The sequence below is a fragment of the Phocoena sinus genome, chromosome 2, assembly GCF_008692025.1.
Source record: "Phocoena sinus isolate mPhoSin1 chromosome 2, mPhoSin1.pri, whole genome shotgun sequence".
In the NCBI taxonomy this organism is placed as follows: domain Eukaryota; kingdom Metazoa; phylum Chordata; class Mammalia; order Artiodactyla; family Phocoenidae; genus Phocoena; species Phocoena sinus.
The window spans coordinates 34,225,017-34,246,005 of NC_045764.1; the positions used below are offsets into that span (position 1 = coordinate 34,225,017).

Here is a 20,989-nt window from a genome sequence, read left to right on the forward strand (position 1 = left end):
GTTGTCGTAGATTAGGGAGCCATAGCCCTGTGGGTCTCAGGGCCTCAGCCGGCAGGCCACATGCCTGGATATGCCCCACTGATCTCACCTACTGGGTGTGTTTGTCTCTCTTCCCAGAAGCGGAGGGACCATACACTTGCCACGCTACACGGCATTCCGATAGGCCTCTGATCTCTATGAATGGGACGCCAGAAGAAGGCCCTAGACATTTGAACAGATCAGCTCATTCAGATCTGTGGTCAGCTCCTGCCTGGACATGGCGTGCCTCCTGCCAAACTGGCCCGCAGACCTCGGAAACTTGGGCTGGCTGCGCGTGACCCGGAGACACTGGTCAGTGCTGCTGTTCTGCTGGTCACTGCTGGATGCTGCCGACATGGAATCAGATTCTGTGACGGATGGCTCGAACTTGGCCTTAACTCTGGGCTTCAGAGGGTGCTGGGGGGGTTGGAAATTCCGGTAGCGTGGCTTTTTATGCACATACATCGGCCGGTCAAGCTGACCCTCAACGCCATCATTCCAAGATTTGCAATGTGCCCGTCTCTGGAGTTCAGGAGTCAGGGCCTGACTTTCTAAACTTTTGCCAACATAAAAATGAGGAGCCCCGTGGAGGTCGGTCAGGGAGCGTGGGTAGAAAGCCCGTCTGCTCATTTTTCTCCTCTGCATCTCCTCCTCTTCTTCACTGAGCTGTGGAGAGGCCCAGGGGATACACTGTTGCACGTTCCTGGGGTACATCTCCACAGCGTCCCCAAAGATGTCTACCTTGAAACGTCTTTCTGGCCAGAAAGTTGAATGGTTATTTTGGTGAGGGTCACGTTCATTAACCATATAGTATCTGGGGGCACGGGACCTACGACCCCGTGGCACCAAGGCTGAGACCCTTGATGCATGGTCGATTTGCTGAAGGTCTTTTCGGAAAAGAGGCTCTGAGTGAACGTCTTCGATGTGCTTTGTAAACATCCCAGGTGTGCAGGGTCTCTTCCTGTAAAGATCACTTGTGCTTGCACACAGGCCACGTGGATACCTGAAAGACAGAGGTGGTTAAACACCTGCAGCCTCGGTGCTCACAGACCCCTATGCGGTCCCAGCACTGCGACCCAGAACAGCAGTTCTCTGCATTTCCACTGAAACTTGTTCTGAAACGTTAATGGGTGTCCAGTGGGGAATTTCCCAGTGGTCCAGTGGTGAGGACTCTGTGCTTCCACTGCACGGGGCACGGGTTTGATCCCTGCTCGGGGAACTAAGATCCCACATGCCGTGCAGCGAGGACAAAAAAAAAAAAAAAAGATTTCCTAATGGGTGTCCAGTGGATTGCATGCACAGGAGGCTTCGGGGAACTGGGCTAAATAGATTTCTATACTGCTGGAATTCTCAGAACCCTTAATGTAATGATGTGCACTGTGAATCTCCATGGAGGGCAAAGCGTGTTGTGCTGGCGTGTTTCATCATGGAGACCTCCTTTTGTCCAGGAGCACATAGTGGGCCTAAGAACTGTGGAGCACGTGCTGGGAACACTGCCCCTCACTATCTCTGCCATGCAGCTGTCCAGGTTCTTGGACACTTCCTCCCCATAGCCTATGTAGACAAAGAATGTCACCTGTCATTTCAGAGAACAAAGGATGTAAAGCCATCGGTCACTGCGGCTGCCGTGACGGTGTACCCTACGGGGAATTCGGGATGGAGAAAAACAAGATACTGGCCCTAGATAGTTAAGATGTGTATCAAAGAAATAACTTCAATGAGCTCAGACTCTTGCATATTTCCCTAGAAGATAGAAAAGCACTAAAATCATTAACTTGAAATGTCTGTCTTTTTGTGATTAGCAGTAAGGCTTTGATGTTCAACCACGTGGGGTTTTTTGAGCAAAAACTGCTGTATCTCCTAGCTCCTTCTTTGGAACGGTCCTTCAGAACCATCTGAGAGGCCGTGTCCCAGGCCACAGTTCTCAGTAAGTCCGCCAAATAAAACATAACTCTCAAATTTTAGGTTGTGCATTTTTTTTCAGTCGACACCTATCCAGGACTATTGGAATCTCTCCTCCGTACCAAAGCCCAATAGATACATGAAGACAACTCCTAATATAGCAAGATTTTGAATTCTTTGTTCACTTGGTCATCGTTTTTACAAACAAAACAACCTCACCCCTTATCCCTGCCAAACAACTCTCCTATATATTACCTGTATTGCTTCACTGTGTTACATTCAGATCAGATATAATTCTCCATGTAAGTTAGGGTCAGTGCATCCTTCTAGATGTCCTACCTCCCTGAAAAGAACGCAGGGCTCTACTGCTTTCTTATGTGTAGGTACAACTGAAATAATTGACCCATACAAATGCAGAAACGATCTTGCCCATAACTTGGCCAGCCTGGAACTAAAATATAAAAGATCTTGTCGATAATATAGCCAGTCTGGAGTGAAAAAATAAAAGATAAAAAAAATTTAAACAACAACATCCTACTGTATAGTACAGGGAACTATTGATACATTCAGTATCTTGTAATAACCTATAATGGAAAAGAATATGCAAAAGAATATATATGTATATACATGTTTATATAACTGAGTCACTGTGCTGTACACTTGAAACTAACACTGCTGTGTAAATCAACTATACTTCAATAAAAAAAAAAAAAAGAGATAAAGTCCCAACTCCAAAGAGACTCAAAGGCCTTAGTGGTCCGTATTACACTTCTTTCCAGCATCATCTCTGGCTTCCCTCCAGGCTCCCTTTGCTGCAGTCATTTCCCAAAGATGCCTCACTTCTTCATAACATCATACCTTTCTTCATGCTTATTCTCCACTATGGTACGTTCTTTTTTTTTCTTTTTTGCTTTTATTTTTTAATTTTTTGTGTTTTCTTTATAACATTCTTTCTATATCCCCCCCAAAACTATTAAATGGAGATTGGTTAAATAAGTCATAGCATATCTAGACAGTGGAATAGTAATTGACCTTTTCCTCCCCATCTTTATTGAAGTATAACTGACAAATAAAAATTGCATATGTTTAATGTGTACAACTTGATTTAATATATGTATCCATTGTGAAATGATTACCACAGTCAAGCTAATTAACACACTCATCATCTCACAGAGTAACCACTTTTTTTGTTTTTTTTTTTTACGACACATGTCATTGTCTCCTTTTAATAGAGGGATTTAATTGACTAAGAACTGCAAACTTTTTTTAAAAAAACTGGTATATGGCTTAGGCAATACTGTCTATAACCAACCAAGATTGCTCTGGAACATATTCTAGTTTCTTTCTTAAGAAATAAAAAGAATTGTGCACTGTGACCAAGTGTCGTTTATCCCAGAAATACAAGAGTTGGTTTTTTTTAAGTCTTAATTTTAAAAAAGTGGCTTTTCATTAAACCAGTTTATTACTCAACACTATGGTGCACTCTTTTTTTTTTTTTTTTTGCGGTACGCGGGCCTCTCACTGCTGTGGCCCCTCCTGTTGCGGAGCGCAGGCTCCGGACGCGCAGGCTCAGCGGCCATGGCTCACGGGCGCAGCCGCTCCGCGGCATGTGGGATCTTCCCGGACCGGGGCACGAACCCGTGTCCCCCGCATCGGCAGGCGGACTCTCAACCACTGCGCCACCAGGGAAGCCCTATGGTACATTCTTGATTCTTCTCCATTCGGTGAGCTCTTACTTAGTTTTTAAGGTCCAAGTCCAATATAATTTCTCCTAAGAAATATTTATGCATTCTCCACGTAGACTTTATCTCAATCCCCCTTGTCCTCTGAAAACATACTGTTTATCACAGAAGCACAGCATTGATCACATTATCTAATATTTAACTACATCCTTCTCACTATACTTTCAACTCTTGGAGGCAGAGATGTTTCTGATTAATCTGTAGTATCCATCACAGAGAGTACGATAGAGTTGATTCTCAATAAAAGTTTGTTGATTTAGATACTAGAGAATTCTTTACAATACAAACGTGTTTGGATTATGCTAATTTGGAATTTTTTGAGTTAGAGTGTTGTTGCCATTGACAGGCGAGCAACTAATATTCTAATTAAAATTAATCCCTCTATTCATTAAACCAGGTCCCCAATGGAAAAACAAATTTTTTAAGGCATTTTCTTTTCTTAGGCTATAGAAATAAATACCCTAGGTTGGCAGGAAGGTTTGCTTATGGGTTATATGGCAGAAGGCCGAGGGGGAAGAATTTGTCCTGTTTGACAAACTTTGTCCCCTCATTTCTTCTCCACAGCAGCTGTCAACAGGCAGAAGTGGCCTTGTGGCCTTCGGGCAGAAATGGAATTTAATGGCTCTCACTTCCTGAACCTGTTAGGGCCTTTGAAGCCCTAATGGTTTTTTTGTTTTGTTTTGTTTTGTTTTGATGCACAAAAACTGAACTATAACTTCATTTTATATTTGGAAATAAACACAACAAAAATAAGAACGAATTTTTATCCTTCTAAAACGCTCCATCAGGTCTGGATGACGGGGACAGTCTCCTCTGCTCTGAAAGACCTGTGTTCTTCTCGATGGGAAAATAACGCTCTGGTCTCCTGCTTCTCTTCATCACCTAATCCTTCCTTATCCGCTGCTGTCCCTAACATTTCAGCTTCCCTAATGGCTTTTCATCCTGCTCTTTATGGCTCTGGCCCATCACTGGTAAGTATTACCCAGGAGGCAGATTTCCTGCCAAGCTGCAGTTAACTCACCTGGTAGAGCTGTGCCCGGATCTGGAGATGCCAGGAAGAGGCAAGCTGGGATTGCCAGGTCCTGGCTGGGGACTCGGGGGCATGGGCTGGGTGATGGTCCCCACCCTGCTACTCTTGCTGCTTGACGAGTCGAAATTGACCACATTGCCATTGTTTTGGGGTGTCGCCGAGTGAGCCGAGGACAGCTGGCTGCCGAAATCGCTGTCCTTTGGAAACCTCTTGGTGCTTTCGTCTTGGGTTTGGATGCGGGCTGCAGGAAGAGAGAGGGTGAGGGGAAGACAAGCTGAGGGGGGACACGCTCAGGTTGGTTTCGCTGCAAGTGTCCTGACTTCCAACAGGTGGGTCTACAAAGAGTTGTGTGCACTTGCAGATACTCCTGACCCCATGGGTGACAAACATTTCATAATCCAAATCATTTCTTCACTGAGAGTTGGAGCTGGAAGGGAGCGTAGGAGGAATCAGATGAACCCCGAGGATTTACACATGCACCATCTGATGGCCCCATTAGCAAAGTGGATTATTCACCAGCTGTGGGGGTGGATGGAGCAAACACAACCCTTAGGCCTCATGACTCTTACTCAGGCATTTTCTTGGAAGGAAACACATCCCTCCCAGTTAGCTCTGCATTGAAGCAGACAAAGGAGTTGGTCAACAAAGCCTTTTTGGGTCTCATTTTTGTTTATTTTCTGAGGAAGAATATGGACTACGTATGCCATTTTGCCGTGGCCCACTGATCTTATTAGCGGCTCCAAGTGGCAGACATGTTTTCCTTTGAGCTGCACCTGCCCACTTTCCCCTCCCTTCAGCCCACACCAGACTTGTGCTCCTTGTATTATCATTCTTTCTACAGGGAGGCTCTTTCCTTTTCCCTCAATGAGCCCAGATGGGAGCAAGTGTGTCCAGGTGCTGCTGGGGAAGACGGGAAGAAGTGTGCCTGCTGGGTTTGGATTTCATACTAAGGAATCTGTTTTCATGGCTGGACCTGCCCACCTGGTATTGCTCTGCAGGCAGGGACAGAGAGGACATGACCTAAGGCGCAGAGAACTGGGGAGGGGCGCTTGCAAGGAAAAAATGGGCCATTGAGAGGAAGTACACAAAAGTGAATAAGGCCAAGATGTTCTTATGGGTTTTCTTCAGATTTTTGTGCTTCTTTTTCTCTCCTACTTCAATACGTCCTTGTGATTTCAGATGTGTTTTGGGGTTATTCACAGGTCTGGGTCTGATGTAAAAATTATAGATATAAACCAACATTTATATCCTTAGATTTTTATTGTGTCTAGTTAATTGTGAAAACCACAGTTGAGTAGGAATGTTTATTCGTGATGAACCTTAAACTGCTGTTGTTTTAAAAATGCTCACCAACGGAGACATTGGGAATTCTTGTTTGTACTTACCTTCTACCATTTGGGCAACCTTTTTTTTATCTTCAGATCTTGCCTAAAATATAAATGATAACCATATGTTTGTTTTGGATTTAGCAGGAAAGAGTAACAAATACAGTTAAGTCCCCTACATATGAACGGGTTCCATTCCGAGAGCGCGTTTGTGAGTCCAATTTGTTCGTAAGTCCAACAGAGTTAGCCTAGGTCCCCAACGAACACAATGGGCTATATAGTACTGTACTGGAATAGGTTTGTAATACTATTATAAAATAATGCACAAAAACAAACAAACACTCACAAATAATACATAAAAAACAAACAAAAAATAAAGAAAACGTTTCTAATCTTACAGCACAGTACCTTGAAAAGTACAGTAGTAGAGTACAACAGCTGGCATCCAGGGGCACGTTCGCATCTTTGAAAGCTCTCAACTTCAAGGTTCGTGTGTAGGGGACTTGCTGTACTGTTCTTGGGGGTGGGGGTGGGGAATGATGTAGGTATCGCTGCTAATCCTTTGGGCCATGGCTGAGCTACTGCCATCACCTGGGGACGGTGTGCTCTGGTCCTAAGCCTGTTACATGAATGAATAAATGCTGACACCTGAGAGCTGAAGTTTTATCCCCGGCAAGTTTCATTTTTAGGGGCAGCTCTTTGATAGACCATGTTGAGATTCTGCTAAGCATGGTTTGGCTAAGACACAAAAGAGAAAATATGGATCAACCACACGGGAGATGTGTGTTTCCATAAAAATGCCCTTTGCAACTCCAGATGCATTTCCTTCTCTTTTTTTTTTTTTTTTTTTTGTGGTCATGCCATGTGGCATGTGGGATCTTAGTTCCCCGACCAGGGATCAAACCTGGGCCCCCTGCAGTGGGAGCACGGAGTCTTAACCACTGGACTGCCAGGGAAGCTCCTAGATGCATTTCTTATTTGACTATATATAAAATGAGTTGGTGTTTCTTTACATGAGTTGATATTTGTGAGAGTTGTTTTTTTTTAAACGGAGAAAGGTGGAAGTTTTTTGCGTGGGGTTCTGGGGCTGGGTGAAGCAAGTGAGGTATCCAGGGGTCAATTTTAAGGAGGTGCTCACTCTTGGGGCTGTGGGAGTGCAGGGTCGGTGTGACCCTGAGAGTCTGTGCCTCTAAGTTTGGCAGCCTGGTGCCTCGCTTGCCTCGCCCCGGTCCTGGCCCTGGGGGAGCACCTGGGGTGTGCAGAGGAGGAGAAACTGTGGAAGGATTGGGGAGTGTTGGTTTCCCTCTGACTGTTCTGAGATCTATGGTTTGAGCCCCAGATGGGAGAGAAGGTATAGTAAGTCCCCCACATGTGAACCTTCAAGTTATGAACTTTCAAAGATGTGAAAGAGCGTTCCATCAGCGTCAGGCGTGAGTGACATCGCAACTCGCCCTCCGTCTCCTGTTGCTGACGATCCTTCAGCTCTACCATCTCCCACCTCCTCTCCCTCCTCCAGTAACTCTTCTTGCCTGTTCACTCGATGCCAGCCCCTGGATGCCAGCTGTTGTACTGTGCTACTGTACTTTTCAAGGTACGGTACTGTAAGAGTCAAAATGTTTTCTTTATTTTTTGTGTTTTTTTATATATTATTTGTGTGAAAAGTATTATAAACCTATTACAGTACAGTACTATGTAGCTGATTGTGTTAGCTGGGAACCTAGGCGAACTTTGTTGGACTTAGGAACAAATTGGACTTACGACTGCACTCTCGGAGCGGAACTTGTTCGTACGTAAGGGGACTTACTGTAATGACAACCGGAATTTAAAAGATATGAAAAGGGTGGGTCTTTGGCTCCAAACAGTGTCTTTGGGCTCAGATGTCCAACTCAACGTGGGATTAGGGAGGGACCCTTTCTCCCCGCCCAGTCAGTGCAGCCAGCAGAAAAGCCCAGTACATTGCAAGCTTGGTGGCCACAGGAGGGGGAGTTGAAGTGCTGAGGGCATGAGCGAGGCCTCTAGGAGAGGAGGCTCATTCTGGCAATTGAGGGCCTGGGTATTCTTAGAAACAGCCCTGGGAGCTCCTGGCCGGGGAGGGGTGGCCTTGCACTCTAGCACGTGGCCAAGAGTCCCAGTAATTTGAAAATGTGACCTCACTGGTATTCCCTGGCCAGGGAAATCGGTCAGATGGTTGAAGCACATTCACGGTAGCAAAGGTTACGTAATACTTGCGTTTTGGATCTGCGTTCTGAGCTGGTGGTTGCTGAGCTTTAAGGATCTTGCGATGCTCTGAAGGTAATAGATGAGCATGCTAGGGCAGAACAGCACAGGGCGGTGAGCGTGCTTCATCCCCCTGGTCGGGCTTTTGTGTTCCCGGCCTCATGTGGGCTACCCACTGACCGCCCCACCACCCCCTGAGGACAAAAGGTATCAGTGAGTTTTCAGGCTGGCAAGTGCTGGGAAGGAGCTGCTTTCCTTTTCTCGCTCCTGAGTTTCAAAGCAAGCTCCGTTGACCTGGAATTCTGCACGGATGACAGCCGTAAGGAAGGAGTGAAGGCGGGAGAGGCGTGTTACAGTGTATCGTGGTAGGAGTATTGGATCAACTACTTGATGTTATTCCCCCTTTAAGTTAAAACAGATGCAAGTTAGCTGCACTATAAAATTCCATGTTGAGATTAAACTTCTGGAAAATAAGATAATGATAATCACATTCAACCCCATGATCATGGCCACAGCGATCGCCGAAATGCTGTTGATGAATCAATCATGCTCTACCTCCCTGGCCCCTGTGTGATTCAGCATCCCTGCTCAGCTCATCAGGCTCCGTAAGTGACTTTTGAATGAACTCACTGAATTTATACAATTATTGGAAAGCAGTGCTTTCTTCTTGGCCAAACACGCAGGAGTCCCCCCAAAGCAGGCAGGAAAGTACTCACAAAAGAAGCAGCACAGCTGGCAGGATAACCACAGGGCTACTGATGTACCCAACCACAGAGCCAAACCACGCGGGAAAATCCTTCTCAATCGTTTCTGACACGATGTCATAAATTTTCTCTTGTCCGCTGTGAGAAAGAAAACCATAATTCCAGATTATATTGCTTTTGGCAGAAGGATCCTGCAAGCCATGAAAAAAAAAGAAAAAAGGCTAGCTAGCTAGAGTCCAATCCTCAAAGTCAGTTTCAAAGCTAAAGTATCTGATGAATGTGAAAGATACATAACATTCCTGAAATGATTTCATCTGAAGCAGTCATTTAATTAACATGTAGGCTTGAAGATGGGGTCAGTAACTACATGGTGTGTGTGTGTGTGTGTGTGTGTGTGTGTGTGTGTGTGTGTGTGTGTGTGTGTGTGTGTGTGTGTGTGTGTATGTAATGTATACAAAGATAGACTCTAAATGTTACATATACGTTGTATCAAAACTGATTTAAAGCAGTTGCTAGGTGAAGATAATTGAAGTGACTTCTGTCTTGATGCAGCTAGATAATGTAGAATCAACAGTGACATGGAGGGCTTCCCTGGTGGCGCAGTGGTTGAGAGTCCGCCTGCCGATGCAGGGGACACGGGTTCGTGCCCCGGTTCGGGAGGATCCCACATGCCGCGGAGCGGCTGGGCCCGTGAGCCATGGCCGCTGAGCCTGCGCGTCCGGAGCCTGTGCTCCGCAACGGGAGGGGCCACAGCAGTGAGAGGCCCGCGTATCACACACAAAAAAAAAATTAAAAAAAAAACTTCAGTCTTATCCAATCTCACGGCATCTCAAATAAAAACCATAGTCCAGGTCTTCCCTGGTGGCGCAGTGGTTGGGAGTCCACCTGCCGCTGCAGGGAACACGGGTTCGTGCCCCGGTCCGGGAAGATCCCACATGACGCGGAGCGGCTGAGCCCGTGAGCCATGGCCGCTGAGCCTGCGCGTTCGGAGCCTGTGCTCCACAACGGGAGAGGCCACAACAGTGAGAGGCCCGCGTCCCGCAAAAAAAAAAAAAAGAGAAAGTGACATGGACTATCTCTTAATAAAAGCTTTCTGAGTTCTGGAAGGGAAAGATTGACCAGGTAGAATTTCCTTCTAGCCTTGGAGCAATGCCGTTTCCCATTTTGATTCGAAGTGGGCTGTATCTTTTAAAGGTGAGCACAGAGATGTTCATACTTGAGGGCAGCCTGCTTAGCAAGGAAAGGGAAATGGTCTTGGACTCAAAAGACATGAGTTTGAAGTTTTTCTCTGCTGTTGACCTGTTTTGTGAGCCAGAAGGAGAATTCAGTTCAATGCAGGGGTCCTTCCTCTATAGCTGTCAGTAGCTCCAGGCAGAGTGGACTGAACTAAGAGAACTTACCTAAATGGCCCGCAATTTAGAGATGGCTTGTACCGGACAATAGCAAAAATGGTTGGCAGCATGCATAGGAAGAGCATAAAAAGGAGCATTGCCAGATAGAAGTTGTTGGATCTGTAAAGAAACCAAATGCCAGGCGCTGAGTTCACTCTCTGGCCAGCTGCCGATGATGTCCGTGCACCCCCTGCCCCGCCTGCGCCAAAACAAAACCGACACAGAAACTGTAGCCCTGACTCTTTGCAAACAGAAAAATCCTCCTCCCATCACTGCCTAGGAAAGGGTCTGTTATAGGATCACAGGCAATTTAGCAAACTAGAAATGGATGCTCAAAGGGAATTCGTGGATCACCCAGCCCAACCTGTTCATCTATTAAACACTTGCTGAGCACCTGTCCACCTCAAACCAAGAGATGGGTGACCCCATGGCCATCACACAATAAATTTAATTCATGGAAAAATCTTAGCACCTTTGCCGCACCCAGCTGAGTCCTTACCTAGTGGTTCCCTGTCCTGTTCCCAGCCTTGAACTTGTCCCCTATGTCTGAGGATGGTTTGACTCTTTTGTTACGGTTCTTGACTCTCTTACTTGGATGTCTCTCTCAACCTCTTATCTGCTCTGCTCCTAGCTGCTCAGGGTGAATGGTCTGCCTGAGTAAGCCCTGGGCCCTGGGCCCTAAGCTGGTCTGAAAGCTCGGCTGCCCAGGCTTCCCCTGAGGGCAGCACAGGTCTGTTTGGTGTGCAAGGCCCTGTATATAGTCCTGAAACGAGAATGAATGGTCTGTTAACCTTGAGACTCTCATCCTGCATGCTCTCTATCTCTCTAATGAAATAGACTGGACTAGAAGAGAGCAGAAAATGTCAGGGCACATACAATGTGGTTAAGTAGGTGACTGTTAATTTGTGAAACCTTTCTCTATTTATATACACACATTCTCTTTATATATATGTATAGACACACACACACATATATATACACTCAATATATGTGTGTATCCATTTATATGTACATGTTATGTATATTTATGTGTGTGTATATATGTATGCATGTATTTTTATATATAGGCATACATAGATGTCAATGAATATACACATTCATATATAAATTATATATAAAACATATATATGAATATATGCATCTACACTGGTCACTAGGTCAAAGATAAATACACTGTCATGCTCGTTATTGTCAAAAAGTTTGAAAGACACTGATACACACCCACATCAATAACTATTGTGTCAAAATAAAATAAATGAGTTCTAATCAAGGTGTTCAAAATGTGATATGAATTCACCAAAATGGCTAAAGTGAAAAATACAGAGAAGAACAAGTGTTGACAAGGTTGTGGGACAACTGGAACTGTCACATGATGCTGGTGCGAGTGGAAAGGGCGCCTCTGCTTTGGCAAAATAGTTGGTGCTCTCTACTAGAGGAGAACACATGCGTGGCCTGTGAGCCAGCAAGCGCAGTCCTAGGTATGTTCCCAACAAAGGACATGCGTGAGAATGTTCAAGGCAGTGTTATTCATTATAGCTAACCACAGGAGGATGGATAAAGAAATTGGGGAGGGGGGTGTCCTCAACGAGGTGATTCTCACAAGCACGATATTGAGAAGAAGACAGGAATAAAAGAGGTCATCCTGAGTGTGGTTCTATTTACATCAAGTAAAAAACGGTGTGGCGGGGCGGGGGGGGACGAATTACGCTGTTAGAAGCTGGTAGCGACCGGCGTCGAGTACAAGGGGGCTTCTGGGCGCTGTTCTTGTTCTGTTTCTCCATCTGGGGGTTGGTTACAGAGTTGTGTTCAGTTTGTGAATATTCATCAAGCCGGATATTTGTGATGTGTGCCCTTTCTGGATGATTATTAAACTTCAGTAAAAAGTTGTAAAAGATGTGGCATGAGCTTAAGAAGAGTCATGATTCATTTGAGGGGTGGGGCATTGGTAATGGCTTCAGGGAGGAAAGGCAACTGGAGGGTGGACAAGATTTTGACAGGCAGGGAGATGGGGAGACCCCCTTGCTGGAGGTCACTCTGGCTAAGGCGAGTGTGGGTGATGTGAGTTCTCTCTGTGAAGCGGACTTGACGCTCACTGACCTGGAGGCTCGGAAGACTTGCTGGTGGGGCACGTTGCAGGTCAGCACGGCCCAGCTGCGGAGGTACATGAGCCCAATGAGTTTGAGGACGTTGAAGGCAGGGAGACATGGCGAGAAGAAGGCTCCCATCCTGAAACCACAATGGGAGGCCAGTTAGCGTCTGTTCTCCTCTGGTCTATCTTGGTTCTGAGAGCTTGAGAGTTAAACTCTGTGCTTAAAGAACTGAAGAAGCCCCTGGAGATCTGAGACCCCAACCTTCCACCTGCTGGAGATAAGACAAGTCACTTCTGCAAATGAGCAGGGAGCCTGTTTTAAAATATCCTCTTGGCACAAGGATGCTAAGTGTCTCCTGCCTCTTCACACTTAGCAAAGGAAACGCCCTCTTCTGGTCAAGAGGCAAATGGTGGATAACTGCGGTTTCGGGCAAGCTCTAGATTTTGCCTGTCTATGGGGTTGGTGGGGCTACGTTAATAAATTATTGACTTTCAGATTTGATCAACGTTATGTGGAACAGAGCTACTTTTGTTGGACCTTGTGCTAAGCATCCTCACGCATTTTGGCCCATTTAACCTTCTGAAACCATAAAAGGAGGGATAAATAGCCCAAGTTTTTAGACATGAAATGTGGGTCTGGGAAAATTAGGTGATTTGCTCAGAGACTAATAAAAGGGTGACGCTATATCATCCAAACTGAGAGACCTTTGAGAGTGACAGACCTGGGATAACATCCCAGGAAAACAGAGGTATATCTACCCTGCAAATAAGGGCCAAATATGGAATGAAACCCAGATCTTCTGACTTTAAGGCTAAATCTGCTTATACTGGATGTTTATTCAATACAATACTTGTGAAGTTTGGATTTAGCAGCAGGAAAACAGATACAATGAGAGGTTTAATAAGTAAAACGCTTTTTAAAAAAAACTTGGTTTCTCACATCAGGCAAGACACTTAGCTTCTCTTTTCCTCAGTTTCCTCATATTTAAAATGGAGAAAATAATACTAATTACCTCATAGGGTTTCTATAAAGATTAAACCAGTTATTACAGGTAAAAACGTGGCCGACATTCTGGCAAACATTAAGTAAATGTTTTGTATTATTTTTAATACTGTATTTGTGAAAATATTTTTCAAAATAAGTGGACTCTAAGAATACAGAATTTGAGTAAAGGGATATTACTTTATATTCCATTCCTCCTGCATTTTACTGAATGATTATGAAGAGAGATTGTGTCTTCTGAAGGTATGGGACACCCAGGTTCTTCTTCTTTTTCGTCGTTTGCTTGTATTTTAACAAATAGCACTTTTTGTGGTCCAGTAGGGAAATCCAGAGATGGAGGGATGGTTAGGGAGCTCTCCGCCGTGTCCCCATGGACACACACTCCATGTCGATCAGATGATCCCTTTCAGCCTTTAGTATCTTTAGGAACATGATTGCCTTGGCTGGGGGTTGCCCGGGGTGAGCAGACCTCCCCTAGGATGGGTCTATCTTTCTGGGGGATAGTCGTGCACCTGGGTTCAATGTCCAAGTGAGAGTACGGAAGGAGAGTGGGTAGCTGAAGGCAGGCTCCCCAGCTGTGACACAGCCACTGATGGAAGTCCTCCTCGGGGGTCAGCAGCCTCTCCTCCTAGCCTCCCCACAATCCTCCCCAGCTTATTCTACTGGTTCTTGTGCAGTTTTGTTGGTTTTTCAGTGACCGATAGTGACCTAAAAAGGGGCTGTTTCCTTCCTCATTCCTTTCTGCAAAATGCTTAGAAAACCATTACTGAAATGACTATATATGTGAAATAGTTCAATTAGAAACTCTTTATGTCCTTTCTTGACTCTTATGACTGTGTTTTTTATGTCATGTCCCATCCAGACTTGGTAAATTAAATCTTAGCCCAGATTAGATGTAAACACAGCAGGAAGCTTTGCTACGTACCAAATCATTCCTTGGTTGTAGACTAAATGTAACACGTTCTCTGCTATTTTGAATTCCCCATATTCAGGCTACAAGAGAAAAGAACTTCTGCATTAAAAACGTTCCAAATTTCTTTGCATAAACCAGTTCATTATAGTCAAATACACAGAATTCTTTGCTCGCCTAGATACGTAGAGATCATTGTCTGTGAGGCCATCCCAGCAAATGGTAAATGTAAGAAAGAAATGGGAACTCAGCTTTGTACAGCCTTTCCCTCTTCCCTCACGTATTTTCTCTCAGCCATGTCAGTTTCCCAGCCTGGCCATCAGGAAAGGATGGATCTGGCCATACGAACTTCCCCGATGGACACGGCATCTTACTTACAAACTTGCTCTCCAGGTCCCAACACCAGTAGTCACTTAAGTACCGAACGAAAAGTCCTCGGAAGAAGTCTATGAGCAGAATGCTGGCCACAGTGAACAGCATGTCGATGATGGAGAGCTTCAGCATCTCCTGCAACACAAGGTGTCCTTGGATGCCACCACATCCTGCCCTTCCCACTGTCCACCTCTTCCTTGGGGTCCTCCCTTGTCTCTTCATTCCCATGGCTTGAGCCACCGGGCCCCCTCCAATGGCGACTTCATTTTTGGCACATAATAGCTGCTCAACAAATATTTGTTAATTTGAATTTTGATATCTGAGGCCAGCTTTACACAAAGCCAGGGGAAAAGTCTATGGTTCTGAGCCACAGGAGACTACTTGAGGTGTTATCATAGGATATAGTGAAGGTGAAAGGCAGAGGGGTTCAGAGCAGAGCTTGGAGCAGATGCCTGGGTTTAGGGATTCATTCTGCTTTTTTTTTTTTTTTTTTGATGTGGATCTTTTTTAAAGTATTTATTGAATCTGTTACAATATTGATTCTGTTTTACATTTTGTTTTTTTGGCGCGAGGCATGTGGGATCTTAGCTCCCCGAACAGGGCTCGAACCCTCATCCCCTGAATTGGAAGGCTAAGTCTTAACAACTGGACCACCAGTGAAGTCCCCTTCATTCTGCTTTTACTATCTGTGTTTTGGGGCAAGTTACTTAAACTCTAGTGCTTCAGTTTCCTCATCTCTGCTTCTAAGGATGATCATAAGATTCTAGATTAAGAACTTAGAACAGGGTCAAGCACATCGTTAATACTGCCTGAGTCCTTACACTGATTACAATAATTCATTTTGAGGCCTGGAAAATCCTAATCCCCCACTGAACTTTATGTTCCTTTTGTATAAAATAGAGATAATGACACTTCAGAGAGTCGCTAGAATTAAGTGATGAAATGGACACGGAAGGGCTTTATAAGGGAACGAGGGAGCCACCTGTCCAACGTATGTCTCCCAGCATTGGCCTTGCGGACTCTGGGTGGAAGCAGTGGTCTTGTTGGCCTCTGAGAGAGGCGAGCTGTAAGTCAGAACGTTGGCTTGTTCCAGGGCCCAAGTGCTGTTTCTCCTGAGCCCTATCCCAGGCCCAGGTGTGGACCACTTCTCTTCTCCAGGGGCTGCCCTGGTGACAAAGAAGATGGTAGAATCTATCCAATGACTTGTGCTATTGGGGGGAGCAGTTTCCTGTGGAGAGAGGGAAGGAAGAAGAAAAGGTTGTCCAGTTATGTGTAAATAAGAATCCATCATGAACACCAAGGATATCACTGCATTGCTTGGGAATAATCTCTTTTTCTTTATCTCTGTTTCTCTCTGTCTCTCTCTCTCACTATCTCTAGCTTGGTTGATAGCCACTTGACTAGAGTTGGTCCAGTAATGAACATAGAGCTGTAATGAAGAGCATTGATTGGTCCCTAGAGAAGTGTCAGAGCCTGTCCTAGGTTACAGCATGTTGTATTTCTCATTCTCACAAGAGTGTCAGGTAAGAATGATTATTCCATGTTACAGATGAAGGGACTGAAGCTCAGCTAGCTGAAGTCAAACGCTCGAGGTCATGTCGCTCGTAAGTGGCAGGTAAGGACCCAGTCTACACAACATCAAAGCCCTGATGCAGAACCATTTCTCCCTGTGGCCTCTTGTCTTCTGAGCAGCAGGATTTGATGCTAGGAAGGTATGGCTTGGGCAAACAACCCTAAAGAAGCCTCCTACTTCCTGCCTCCTCTTCCCCTACCATTTTGGGATAACCTCACAGGTGGGGCAGGTTTAAAATGACCTCCAAAACTACCCTAGGCTGGGATGGTGGGGCCTGCTCTGAACTGCTCTCCATAAGATATTTATTTTCTCCTGATTTTCTAAGTGAAAATTAGTCCCATGGTCTGCCATTCTCCTGGGATCATTTACGATAGCTGTTGATAACCTTTCCTGATGGAATTCCAGGAAAGAGTGTCAAGAGACCCATTCCGGCTGGAATGGTTCTCATTCCAGCCCTGTCACTGACGAGCCATAAATTCTGGCCTCAGTTTCTTTATCTTAGAAATGAGACCAAATTTCCTATCCTTGGCTGAGAGGGCCAAGAGTGAACTGATGTTTGAACACGATGAACAAAGTGCAAATACTAGCAGTGGTATTGACAACACTGACGATGACTCTGCATCTGTGTGTGTGTATGTGTGTGTGTGTGTGCGTCTATGGGTGTATGTGTACATATGTGTGTATGTATTCAATATGTATGTGTGTATGTGCATGTGTGTATGTGTATATATGTGTGCGTGTTTGTGTATGTGTATGCGTGTGTCTGTGTATATATGTGTGTATGTGTTTGTGTGTGTGTGCCTATATGTGTATGTGTGTATGTGTATGTATGTGTGTATGTGCGTGTATGTGTATATATGTGTGTTTGTGTATGTGTATGTGTGTATGTGTATATATGTGTGTATGTGCGTGTGTTTGTGTATGTGTGTATGTGTATATATGTGTGTATGTACGTGTGTTTGTGTATGTATGTGTATATATGTGTGTATGTGCGTGTGTTTGTGTATGTGTGTATGTGTATATATGTGTGTACGTGCGCGTGTGTCTGTGCGTGTGGTGTGGGGGGGGCGGTGGTCGGCTGGGCACGTCCCCAGGACGGAGCACTCACCTCAGTGCTCATGCTGTTAACTTTGTCCAAGAGGGCGATGATCAGACTGTAGAGGTTTCCCAGGTACAGCACAAGGACCCTGAAAGCCACAAGCCCACCTTGAATGACCAGACCACCACTCCATGGTTCTAGACTGACCACAATTTGGGAGTGACCACCATGTTCTGGCTAAGACAGTTGCTGGTGGCCACACTTGGTTTCCTTCAGAATCAGACTGTGGGCATTAAAACAAAATACAGAATTCCAGAATCTACACTATTTCGAGAGGTCTGGATGGGGTCCGGGAATCCTTTTATCTCCTTACCAGGTGATTCCACTATAGCCGATCTCTGGATCAGTATTTCAGAACCGCTGGGACAGCAGACAGTGTGTGAGCTCAGGAAGCAGGGCTCTGAAGTGTAGTGTGAATTATCCACGTCCTGTCATGTCTTCTGGTTTATAAAGTGATTTTCCAGGCATTATCTCATTTGAGTCCCGCCTGTGAGGTCCATATTATTATAACCCCCACTTAAGGGACAAGGGTATTGAACATGGGGAGGCCTTAAGTCACCTGCTAGGGTTCACACAGTTAAAAAGAGGCAGGTGAGATTTCAGGATCTCAGTGGTCTGGTTCTGAAATACAGGCTGAACCTGTCAGACGGGCTGAATCAGTGAGGGGCTGTGGGCACGTCTACACCTGCTCACAGGTGGGCAACCTTGAGCAGATGGCACCTGCCCGCAGCAGCCTCTATGAGCCAGTGATCCAAGACCTGATGCCTGTTTCCCCGGAGTTGGAAGGTTCTGGGAAACACGTCGTGGAGTTTCCCAGGCTGCAGCCTTGGGTATTAACAGAAACATGTCTGGGAAAATGAGATGAGAAAGGAAAATGGCAGGTTTACAAATCTCTCACAGGACAGTGGTTGGCACTTGAAGAATCATGAAGCCAGTGCCAGTTGGTGAAAAAGAGAAAAAGCAGATTTAACATGAGGGAAAGACTCCAGATTGGAACTTTGAGTCGCCCATCCCCACAGGCCTTCATCTCCTCAGTTGTAGAGTTTACCACCTGTGGCCACCAGTGTGCAGGAGTGAGCAGGGAAACAGGGGCTGGGACACCTCCGGGGGCATCATTCTGACTCATCTTGGCTTTCCCTGTGCACTGTGGAGGGATTCCCTTCAGCCTCCCTTTCTATCTCTGTCTTCACCTAACACAGGGCAGGACCCTCAGAGTCAACTTGGCACTTGTTGGCTGAAGGAAGGACCGAGAGAATTTAACCTTCTGCTGTCTTCGTATCGCACGGCTCTGGTTCTCACTGTGCCCTGAATAAAAGGTAGCTTCGTCTGCTGGTGAGTTAGTGGAACTAAAGTAATATATCCTACTCTTATTTCTAGACTTAGCCTGAATTCATCAGGGGCAAGTCTCTTGAAGCCTCTGTTTCTCTAGTTTTGAACGAGAATAACGAGGCCATTCTGTATAATAGGACCGCTGTTAGACCAAATGCAATCACAGAATTGACCCTCCCCAGTGCCTGCCGTGAGGGAGTTGCTGAGGACGGCACTTCTCTCTCCTAGGTCAACAGAGGAGGTGCCGAGCAGAGCACAGAGACCAGGGTTCAAGCCTGGGGAGCTGGGAGTCTCTTCCAGAGCTACCCTGGGTGAGGGGCTTCCACACACCCCTTGATCTTTTGAGTGATGCCCTTCTATCTCTGAAATGACAGTTGGACTTCAAGATCGTGGCAAACTCCAGCCTTTTAGCCAAACCCTACCCTCTTCTATTTTTGTAATAAAGTTGCAGGGAACTCGGCCACACCCTTTGGATGACGTATTGTCTGTGGCTGCTTTTGTGCTACCACCTCAGAGTTGAGACACAGAGACCGTGTGACCCACACAACCAAAAATATTTACTACTTGGTCCTTTATGGAAAACATTTGCCGACTCCTGAATGACAGCCATCCTTCCCAAAGTGATCTGTGGGAACTTTGTTCTGTGGAATGTGATCGAGCATTACAAGAGAAAGTAGACCCGGGAGGGATGGGAGGTAAATCAGCGGGGCTCGGACAGTGCCACCCTCTGAGACAGTCACCCTAACAGAGATGGGGATTTTTCGGGAAGACAGTGATGATGCCAGCGCTAGAGAAGAAGTGTGGTTTCAGGGGGCTGGCCCCTCTGACCTCCCCCTCCCCCGCCCCTACTCCCCGCCTGCTGTGCTCACATCTGCATTAACCACCTGTATTCACACCCACTGACCATCCCAGCACAGACCTGATGCTCGAGGCTCCCTGACATATTCACAAGAACCGCTTTGAGTCTACGCCTTGGGGAATTATTAGCAAAGCGTGACGTTCATCTCACATCTGGAAAGACAGCATGGGTCTCTCACCTCTCACGGTCAGTCCGCTGAGGGACCCAACGTGAGCAATACATGGCACACTGTCCATCATCTTCTTGGTCCTCTTTCTCTTGTATCTGCTTCTTCTGCCTGTTCTCCCCCTTCCCCTCCCCCTCCCCCTCCCTCTCTCCCACCTCCTCTTCCTCCTCTTGTTCTCATCACCACCTTTTCACCCGTTTCTTCTGTCCTGTCCTCCCGGTCCATCCTCTCCAGCCCCCTCCTCTCTCCCTGCTTCCTCTTCCCCCTTCTTCCCACAATTCTCTCCTGTGATATCCTGCTTTTCTTGAGATGCAGCCGTAGGGGAAGTCCAGTGCTAAGTTTTGGGGGGAACAAAGCAAGCCCTGGCTCCCGACGGACTGAGTTCCCACAGTGGGTGGCCGGACGGGTAACCCACAACAAGCCATTTCCCAGCGGGGTGGCGGTACCTTGCCAGCTGGAAGCGCAGTGTGGTCCGTGGGTGATACATCTCCAAGGCGGCGATGAGGTCAAAAGCTGATGGTGCCAGCATGGTGACGAGGGACACCACCACGCTCACCTACCAAGAGAGGGTGTGCCCCACTGAGCTCCTCGGGGACCCGCATCCCAGCCTCCCTCACCTCATAGTTGGTCTGTAGCCTAATGTTTGGTCGGGGAGGCGGGTATTCGGAGGGTCATGCAGTTCTTACATGGAAAACCTCCCCCACATCTTGGCTAATTAGCTGTTTTCAAAAGGCCACTTTGCCATGGGTTTATCCCTTCTAGGAACACTCCTTAATCTGAAGACACTCGTACAGGCCTTTTGAGATTTACTGGTGTTTCTGCCACCTTCTCCAATTACCACCTCATTCTATTTCTACTTCCCTTACCTTGGATGGAAGAAGGAAATAACCGTAACTGTTAAGAATAGAAAAGGGAAGGCTAAGAGGTAATTTAATATTCTTTCTGCACATGGAAGATTAATTATCTAGAGAATTATGCCTGGCTCTTGTTTCTCTGGACTTACGTACTTTCTCTGCAAATGAAAAAGGAGGCTTAGCTGGTACACAAGAGGTGTGAGCTAAAGGAAGAAATAATTTCTGAATTTACCTTTGAAATATCTATCTACACACAAGCCCATAGTTATCAATATATAACCCACTTAATTGACATAAAACATGAAGAGGTATAGAAAGAGATTACCTAATGCAGTCTCAGATTTTGAAAAATTATTGTACATTGAGGATAAATTGATAACTATCACCTGGCCTGCCCACTTTGTTT

General features: G+C 45.9%; 1 protein-coding gene across 1 annotated transcript in view; it reads right to left on the reverse strand.

Annotated features, from left to right (window-relative positions):
• Nucleotides 1-201: 201 nt before the first annotated feature.
• Nucleotides 202-20,989, reverse strand: part of TMC3 (transmembrane channel like 3) — a 43,715-nt gene continuing 22,927 nt past the window's right edge. Inside the window, exons 11-22 of the mRNA XM_032623724.1 lie at nt 20,176-20,285; nt 17,385-17,463; nt 15,686-15,931; nt 14,710-14,838; nt 14,347-14,414; nt 12,427-12,555; nt 10,339-10,449; nt 8,951-9,076; nt 8,247-8,325; nt 6,078-6,120; nt 4,684-4,933; nt 202-1,021 (exon numbers count right to left, since the gene is read on the reverse strand). Coding sequence (XP_032479615.1) covers nt 202-1,021; nt 4,684-4,933; nt 6,078-6,120; nt 8,247-8,325; nt 8,951-9,076; nt 10,339-10,449; nt 12,427-12,555; nt 14,347-14,414; nt 14,710-14,838; nt 15,686-15,931; nt 17,385-17,463; nt 20,176-20,285 — 2,190 coding nt within the window. The remainder of the gene's footprint in view (nt 1,022-4,683; nt 4,934-6,077; nt 6,121-8,246; nt 8,326-8,950; nt 9,077-10,338; nt 10,450-12,426; nt 12,556-14,346; nt 14,415-14,709; nt 14,839-15,685; nt 15,932-17,384; nt 17,464-20,175; nt 20,286-20,989) is intronic.